This window comes from Salvelinus sp. IW2-2015, unplaced genomic scaffold (assembly GCF_002910315.2).
Source record: "Salvelinus sp. IW2-2015 unplaced genomic scaffold, ASM291031v2 Un_scaffold2199, whole genome shotgun sequence".
In the NCBI taxonomy this organism is placed as follows: domain Eukaryota; kingdom Metazoa; phylum Chordata; class Actinopteri; order Salmoniformes; family Salmonidae; genus Salvelinus; species Salvelinus sp. IW2-2015.
Genome location: NW_019943529.1, coordinates 78,155 through 88,065, shown reverse-complemented (window position 1 = coordinate 88,065; position 9,911 = coordinate 78,155). Strand labels below are relative to the sequence as shown.

The window sequence follows — 9,911 nt, the reverse complement described above, 5'->3', positions numbered from 1 at the left end:
CTCCCAGCAGCACAGTGAATCACATCTAGTGTCTGGATCTGGGCATTTGGACTCCAAAGGCAGGGGTGAAGAGGAGTGGAAGTGGGGATGTTGTAAGTGGAGACAGTACTATTTGACTGGGGGATTGGTCAGGTGAAAGGAGAACACACACAGTAACCTAGACATCGTTGGAGAGATAAGAGCCTATGGAACCTCATTGGGTTGGATGGAAGCTCCAAAGTTACTGATTAAAATCTCAGATGATGCCATTTCCTTTCAAAATACAAAAGAAAATGACAAAATATTGAACAGAACAGGTAGCAAGACAGCTAAAAATCAGTTACCTACACAATATAGATAGGAAAAGGTTAAACATAAGTAACCTTTGTTTTTATTTTATCTTTAAAAGTAATGTCAAAAGGCAGTGCTCGCCATATCTCCACTAGATTATGCTGTTGATAGTCACCTAAAGTGACCTCTTCTAAGGTCAAGGGTCAAGGCTGGTGGTTCTGCTGATATCAGAATAAGGGTGTCTGTTGGAGTGTGATAACAGAAGTCCAGTGAGAAACTTTCTCTGGTTAGCCAATAATAGGTCTCAGTGTTGTGAAATGGACCAGACAGATGGAAGGAAAGGAATCACTGGCTCTGAGATATGCAGATACCCTTTATCCTAAACCTATTGTCCCTTTACAGATGTATCCAGATGTTGCTGGTGATGTGCAATCCATTGCAGGTGAGTACATACGTGGATGTGAGTAGGTGTGTGTATGTGACTACATGTTTGCATGTGTGTACATGTGTTTTGTCAGTAAATGATGTAGACAAAAGCATCGAGGACCTTTAGATTTTGTGTCATGTTACCTGCCATTCCCCAGGAAAACCCAGAGAAAAAATAGCAGTAGCAGTAGTAGTAGTAGTAGTAGTAGTAGCAGTAGTAGTAGTAGCAGTAGCAGCAGTAGCAGTAGCAGTAGTAGTAGCAGCAGTAGTAATAGCAGTAGCAGTAGCAGCAGTAGTAGTAGCAGCAGTAGCAGTAGCAGCAGTAGTAGTAGTAGTAGTAGTAGTAGTAGTAGTAGTAAGCAGCAGTAGTAGTAGTAGCAGTAGTAGTAAGTAGTAGCAGGAGTAGTCAGTAGTAGGCAGTAAGAGTAGTAGAGTAGTAGCAGTAGTAGTAGTAGTAGCAGGATGCAGTATAGCAGTAGCAGCAGTAAGTAGTAATAGTTAGCAGTAGCAGTAGTAGTACAAGCAGAGTAGCAGTAAGCAGTAGCAGCATAGTATGTAGCAGTACAGTAAGCAGCAGTAAGTAGTTAGCAGTAGCAGTAGCAGCAGTAGTAGTAGCAGTAGTAGTAGTAGTAGCAGTAGCAGCAGTAGTAGTCAGCAGCAGTACAGTAGCAAGCAGTAGTAGTAGTAGTAGTAGTGAAGTAGTAGTAAGTAGCATGCAAAGAGTAGTAGCAGCAGTAGCAGAGTTAGTATAGTAGTTAAGTCTACCAGTATAGTAGTAGTAGTAAGTAGTAGTAGTAGTAAGTAGCAGCAGTAGAGTAGTAGTAGTAGTAGTAGTAGTAGTAGTAGCAGCAGTAGTAGTAGTAGTAGGTAGTAGCTGCACCAGTAGTAGTAGTAGTAGCAGCAGTAGTGTAGTAGTAGTATCAGTTGCAGCAGTAGTAGTAGTAGTAGTAGTAGTAGCTGCAGGCAGTAGTAGTAGTAGCAGCCAGTAGTAGTAGTAGTAGTAGTAGCTGCACCAGTAGTAGTAGTAGTAGTAGCAGCAGTAGTAGTAGTAGTAGTAGTAGCAGTAGCAGTAGTAGTTGTTAGCAGTAGTAGTAGTAGAGTAGCGCAAGTAGTAGTAAGTATGTAGTAGTAGCAGTAGTATAGTAGTATAGTAGTAGTAGCGCAGCACTGTAGTAATGAGAAAGTAGTAGTAGTAGCGCATAGTAGTAGGTAGCTGCAGCAGTAGTAGTAGAGTAGCGCAGCAGTAGTAGTAGTAGCTAGTAGTAGGTAGCTGCAGCAGTAAGTAGAGTAGTACAGCAGCCGCTGCAGTGTAGTATATAGTAGTAGTAGCAGTAGTAAGCGTAGTAGTAGTAGTAGCAGCGCTGCAGTAGTAGTAGTATGTAGTAGTGTAGTAGTAGCAGTAGTAGTAGTAGTAGTAGTAGCAGTAGCGTGTAGTAGTAGTAAGTAGTAGCAGTAGTAGCAGTAGTAGAGTAGTAGTAGTAGGTAGTAGCAGTAGTAGGAGTGCAGCCTCTGCAGTAGTAGTAGTAGCAGTAGTAGTAACTTTATTATAATAATATTGGCTGTTATTTGAGTTGGTGTTTGCTTATTCGGTACCTGTGTAGCAGGTGTTTGGCGTGGATGGGGTTAACTTCAGCGTGCACGTGGAGAAACAGACCCGGGGTGAGAGATGCTATGAGCCGGCGGCACCACCGGGTCTACCAGCTCTACAGCCGCACAAGCGGCAAACACGTCCAGGTGCTGGGTAGACGCATCAGTGCCCGCGGAGGAGGACGGAGACAAATATGGTAAGACACCACACAACACATGGAGACCGCACGTACACACACACACACACCACACCACCACACACACACACACACACCACACACCACACACACACACACACACACACAACACACACACACACACACACACACACACACACACACACACACACACACACACACAACACACACACACCACACACAACACACACACACAACAACAGACCTACGCACAAGAGACAGACGACCACCACGCACAATCCTTCAGGTCTTGGCAAGGTGCAGTGGCGGTTTGTCTCAGGAGCACAAAGACTCATCGACTGACTGCTGACTCGTAATTCACCAGAGAGACACAGAGAAAGAGAGAGAGGGTGAAAGAGAGGGAGAGAGGCTTAGCAGGTAGAGTTTTTAGTCAGTGTTAAAACTTCATCTCCTCCATCAATCTATCATTGATTTCTCATCTCGCTGTTGTCCTCCTCTGGGTTTAAAACAGCAGGCTGCCTCCCCCTCCTTCTCCCCTCCCCATACATCCCTCCCCTCCCCCTTCCCTTTCTCTCTCCCTTTGTAATTATTGCCTAACCACTTCTTAAACACAGAGGATCAATGCAGGGAAAAATAATTAACGCTAGTATTTCATATTGCTCTGTGTAGACGATGGGCTTTCATGTTACCAGCTCTCTCATTCACAAACCATGGCTTTTCACAAACACAACCACTTGGAGCCAGCTGTACTGCTGCTCCAGGACGCAGATTGGTCTTGACAAATGGTTCTCAAAGAAAAGTAAGACTGTGGTTAATGAAATCAGGCAATGGCAGTAAAAGCATTGTGTGGAGGAAAAACAGAGAAAAGAGGGGAGGGGTGAAGGTGTAAACATGTAGCGGGGGAAAGAGAGGAGGGGAGGGGTGAAGGTGTAAACATGTAGAGGGGGAGAGAGAGGAGGGTGATAGGTTGTAAACTGTAGGGTGGGGAGAGAGAGGAGAGGAGGGGAGGGGTGAGGTGTAACATGTAGAGGGGGAGAGAGAGGAGAGGAGGGGTGAAGGTGTAAACATGTAGAGGGGGAGAGAGAGGAGAAGAGGGGAGGGGTGAAGGTGTAAACATGTAGAGGGGAGAGAGAGGAGGGGAGGGGTGAAGGTGTAAACATGTAGAGGGGGAGAGAAAGGAGGGGAGGGGTGTAGGTTGTAAACATGTATTGAGGGGGAGAGAGAGGAGAGAGAGGAGAGGGGAGGGAGGAGGGAGGTGAGTAGGGGTAAACATGTTAGAGGGGGAGAGAGAGGAGAGGAGGGGTTGAAGGTGTAAACATGTAGAGGGGGAGTAGAGAGAGAGAGGGAGGGGTGTAGGTGTAAACATGTAGAGGGGGAGAGAGAGGAGGGGAGGGGTGAGGGTGAAACATGTAGATGGGGGAGAGAGAGGGAGGGGAGGGTGAAGGTGTAAACATGTAGAGGGGGAGAGAGAGGAGGGAGGGGTGAAGGTGTAACCTGTAGAGGGGAGAGAGAGGAGAGAGGGGAGGGTGAAGGTGGTAAACATGTAGAGGGGGAGAGAGAGGAGGGGAGGGGTGAAGGTGTAAACATGTAGAGGGGGAGAGAGAGAGGGGAGAGGGGTGAAGGTGTAAACATGTAGAGGGGAGAGAGAGGAGGGAGGGGTGAAGGTGTAAATCATGTAGAGGGGGAGAGAAGAGGGAGAGGAGGGGAGTGGTGAAGGTGTAAACATGTGAGAGGGGGAGATAAGAGGAGGGGAGAAGGAGGGTGAAGGTGTAAACATGTATGAGGGGGAGAGAGAGGAGGGGAGAGGAGGGTAAGGTGTAAAACATGTAAGGGGGAGCGAGTAGGGGAGGGGGAGGGGTTGAATGGTGTAACATTTAGAGGGGGAGAAGGAGGATGTGGGATGGGTGAGGTGTAAACATGTTAGGGGGTAGAGAGAGGTTTTAAGGAGGGTGATAGGTGTAAACCTGTAGATATTGTGGGATGACAGAGAGGAAGGGGAGAGGAGAAGGGGTGGAAGGTGTAAAGTCATGTAGAGGAAGGAGAGAGAGGAGGGGAGAGGAGGGTGAAGGGTGTAGAACTTTTGTAGAGGTGGAGAGAGAGGAAATGTGAGGGAGGGGTGAATTCGTGGTAAACATTTAGGTGTAGGGGGCAGAGAGAGGAGGGGAGGGGTGTAATGGTTGTACATGTGGAGGGGAGAGAGGACAGGGAGAAAGAAGATTATTGATTTCTTGTGACCCTTTGTTGACTAAGGTCATGTAGGAACCATTTTAGGGATTCATTTTTTAAACAGGCACACACACTCTCTCTAAAGTCAGGCAGTGTTATTACAAGAGAGAAGGACTATATTACACACTGAATCAAGCTTCACAATGGAAGATGAACACATACCACACACTTATCACCGAACCACACACACACAAACTCACACACACCACACATTTCACAATCCACACATTCACACCACACACACCACACCACCCACTCAACACCACACCACACTACACCACACCACACACTAACCACACCAACAACACACATTCACCCCACAACCACACTACAACACTCACACACACACTCACACCACACCACATCACTACCCACACACTCAACAACACCACACACTCACACCACACATTCACACCACACACTACATCGAACCACACACCACAACACTCACACCACACACATTCTCCACCACACCACACACACATTCACACCACACCAAACACTCACACCACACCACACCTACTCACAACCACCACTCACACCTCCACTCCCACAACACATTCACACCACACCACATTACACCACCTACTCACACACCACACCACACTACACCAAACCACACCACACACTGACACCACACCACACACTCACACCACACCACACACTCACACACATTTCACACCACCTACTCACAATCACCCACACACTCAATCACACATTCACACCACACCCTCACACATCACACCACACCACACACTCCACACCACACACCACACAACTCACACCACACACCTTCCACCGAACCACACACCACACACTCACACCACACACTCACACATTCACACCACACATTCACACCACACCACATACTCACACCACACACTCACAATCACACCACACCACACACTCACACCAACACATTCACACCACACATTCACACCACACCTTCCACCGAACCACACACAACACTCACACACACCACACACTCCATCACATCACAACCACACACTCACACCACACATTCACACCACACCCTCACACTACACACTCACATCACATCAACACACACACTACTCACATCACACCACACCCTCACACCACACACTCACATCACACCACCCACACACTCACACCACACCACACCACACACTCACACCACACATTCACACCACACACTTCCACCGAACACACACCACACACCTCACATCACACCACACATTCACACCACACATTCACACCACACCACACTCACACCACCACACTCACATCACAACCACAACCACCACACTCACACCACACCACACACTCACACCACACATTCACACCACACATTCACCGAACCACACACCACACACTCCACACCACACATCATCCACCACACCACACTACACCACACATTCACAACCACACCACACACTCACACTCACACCACACACTCCACACACACACTCACACCACACACTCACACCACAACTCACACACACCACACCACACCACACACTCAACACCACACCACACCACCTACTCACACCACACCACACAACACTCACACCACACCCACTCCACACCCAACACCACACCACACACTTCCCACACCCTCACACCACAACACACACACATTCACACCAACACCATCCACACTCACACTCAACCAACCACACACACACTCACACACACACTACTCCAGATACACCCACACATCACACCACCTACTCACACCACACCACACAACCTTCACACCACCTACTCACACCACACACACACATTCAACCCCACCTACTCCACCATCACCACACCAAACCACATTCAACACCCACTAACTCACACCACCTACTCACACCACACCACACCACACCACACATTCACACCACACCACACACTCACACCACACCACACCACATAATCACACCACTTCACACCACAACCTCACACCACATCACACCACAACCTCACACTACACCACAACCTCACACCTTGCTCTGTGTCGGGCTGTCCTTATGTCTGCTTGGATCTTTTTTTACAAGCCCCATTTGTGTTGACCAGTCTCTTGTAAACAGGCTTATCTGACAACCAACCATCTGCTCACCCAAATGTATGTCTATTGCTCTTTCTGTTCTCGCTTTGACATCTGTCTGTCATTTATCTGTTAGTTTAATGTAGGCTATATCTGTTTCTCTGTCTGACTGTCTGGCTGTCTGCCTGTCAGTCAGACAGTGGCTCTAACATCTGTCTGCCCCTCTGTCTGTCTGTCTGTCTGTGTTCCTCTGTCTGTCTCTGTCCCTCTGTCTATCTGTCTGTGGCTCTAACGTCTGTCTGTCCCTCTGTCTGTCCCTTCACAAGCCCAGCTTGTAGTGGAGGCTGACACCTTTGGTAGCCAGGTGAGAATCCGCGGCAAAGAGACCAACTTCTACCTGTGCATGAACCGCCGCGGCAAGCTGGTGGGAAAGGTGAGACCTATTCTGATCTCTCATGTTCTCAAACAATTACAGCATCATAGGCTTATGGCATGAATCACAACAACATACTGAAAAAGTACTGTTTTGAAGCATTCCTGAGCATTCCTTTTAGTTTAGATTTAATAAATTCCATGGATTGCTGACCTACTTCTCTTTTCTCCTCCTGTGTGACTGTCTGTGGTCGTTTCTCTGTTCTCTCAGAAGGCCAGTAATAAAAGTGAAGACTGCGTGTTTGTAGAAAAGGTTCTGGAGAACCACTACACCGCACTAATGTCGGCGCGATACGCCGGCTGGTACGTGGGCTTCACCAAGCGGGGGCGCCCTCGCCGCGGCCCCCACACGCTGCCCAACCAGCAGGACGTCCACTTTATGAAGCGCTTCCCACCCGGGGAGTACCCCGAAACCACGCCCTTCCGCTTCACAACGGTCAACAAGAGGAGTAAGAGGGTCCGTGCCCCTGGGACCCGCTAGCAGATAACGGCTAGCATCCATCTACTGCCCATTGCCTGTACCTGTTTATCCACTAACCACTAATGGGATAACATTGACCCTTCCTCTGGACTTTAATACATGATAAGTGGCTAATTAGCGCAATTGGACCCGGCTAACATCCACTGCACCTGTTCCTGAAGCTAATAGATAATGGACCAGTGCTACACAAACACTCCTTACCACCTGACCCCACCTACTGGGACAACATGTACTCTCCTCCAGACCCTGGCTGGTAGGCCTACTAACTGGGCTAGTACCACAGTACACCCACTAACTTGACACTTGTCCCTACTAGCTGTCACTGCCCCAGGCTTCACTATTTCCATCCATTGACTGAAGGCCACTAATAATAACTTTATTTGTAAAGCGCTTTTCAATACAAGTAACAAAGTGCTTCACATCATGAAATAATCAAATGAAAGTACTAACAAAATAGAACAAGCCTATAGCTTGTTCTAGGTGGTGATTGACTCCGACGCCAGGACAGCGGAGTCAATCACCACCTTCCGGAGACACCTGAAACCCCACCTCTTTAAGGAATACCTAGGATAGGATAAAGTAATCCTTCTCACCCCCCCCCCCCCTTAAAAGATTTAGATGCACTATTGTAAAGTGGCRGTTCCACTGGATGTCATAAGGTGAATGCACCAATTTGTAAGTCGCTCTGGATAAGAGCGTCTGCTAAATGACTTAAATGTAAATGTAATAGCCTTGCTACTAGCCCGTCGAGCAAGGCCCAGAAGCTATGACAAGGCCCCTGAAAGGTAGCTAAACTGACGCCCAGGCTTTCCACCTTATGTAGGCCTCGTTTCCCTCCAACCCCCACGCTTGAACAGAACGGTGCTATTGCACTGTCCCTTAGCAGTGGCCAGTTAAGCTCTGCTTTAGAACAAACATACGAAAACCGGTCACTTGGCTGGTTTAGCACGCATCTCTGCGTTAAGGTAAATGTGATTGCTCTGATAAAACAAGAATGACTTCAGTGTGTTTAAACTCCTTAAACTCCGTTTGAAGGTTAAAATGTAGCTAAGCTAGCGACACTGCAATAGCCCCAACCTTTTTCACAGACTTGGACCAGAGCAGCTATCCAACACTGTCCAGGACTGGATGATCGCCATTGATGGACCGAAAGACAGCGAGACGAGAGACAGACAGAAGGAAGGACAGACGGACAGACTGACAGACTGACAGAGAGGGGGACAGACGGGGGGGACAGACTGGAGGTCTATGGGACAGTGGCACCATGAGAGAAACAGTGGAGCAACAGGTGGACAAACAGGAAACAGGAAACAGGAAGAGGAACACAGGAAGTCAGTGGAGTGGAGATCAAGCCACAGAACAGAACAGGCCAGAATGGCACCGTGGTGGAATGGATGGACTGCTTTGGACGCACTTCTCTCTGTCTCACCCCCCTGGCGAGGAGAATCTGTGTGAATGAATGTATGTATATTGTGTGAGTGTATGTGTCAGTGTAAGGGCACCAAAGACCATTTTTGAAGCTGTTTGGGGGGAATCTGCAGAGTGACTAGATTAGCCCTGTATAACCTCCCCCAACAACTCACTAAAGGGACTGAACCTTTAAGAACCAGAATGTACAAACCAAGCTGCACCAAAAATAAACAAACTCTAACGACCACCAAAGACAACTGGAGACCAGCAACATATCAACTCCCCAAGTCCCAACCCCAGGACAGAATTCCCTCTTCTTATAGGACCAGAGGGTGATGACGGGTGCATGGGGCGAGGGTGCCTTCTCTTCATATTAGCGTTGCTATAGAAACGACCCAGGGGATGACGCTCCTGTGCGATACCATGGATACAGAATGCTGCTACCAGGACATTCAGTAAAGCACCAAAGTCTCATACACAAAATATTAAAGGGAACAATTTATTAAAAGTTATATATATAAAGATGACAAAAAAAACGAAATAAGCAATCTTACTATGATTGTCACTATAATTGTTATTATTATTATAAAATTATTTTCATTTATTTATTTCAGCTCTGTTTGCAGAAGTCATTCTAAAGTCAGTAAACGTTACAGAAACATGTCTCCTGTCTCGTAGACCATCTATACACCGGTAAACAACCCTTCAATATCATCATCATCATAGAACATAAGGCTTCCACGAGAGAGAGGGACTGCTGCTGATCTTCTGCCATGTTGCGGATTCTTTTCCATGACAGGTCACAGTCCTTCATCTCCTTTTCCACAGTTCTTCCCCAGGTTTCCGTTGGGCTGCTATGCTTCCTTTCTTGGAAATTGTGGGTCTTGTACTGTACTTATATCCATGA

At 47.6% G+C, this 9,911-nt stretch overlaps 1 protein-coding gene across 1 annotated transcript; it reads left to right on the top strand.

Moving 5' to 3' along the window:
• The first annotated feature begins 1,409 nt into the window (after positions 1 to 1,409).
• On the top strand, positions 1,410 to 9,668 carry LOC112073254 (fibroblast growth factor 18-like). The gene is given in 6 exon segments (XM_070440083.1): positions 1,410 to 1,418; positions 2,298 to 2,354; positions 2,356 to 2,460; positions 2,462 to 2,480; positions 7,008 to 7,114; positions 7,325 to 9,668. Coding segments are annotated over 6 exon segments (567 nt in total). The 3' UTR covers positions 7,595 to 9,668.
• The last annotated feature ends 243 nt before the right edge of the window (positions 9,669 to 9,911 follow it).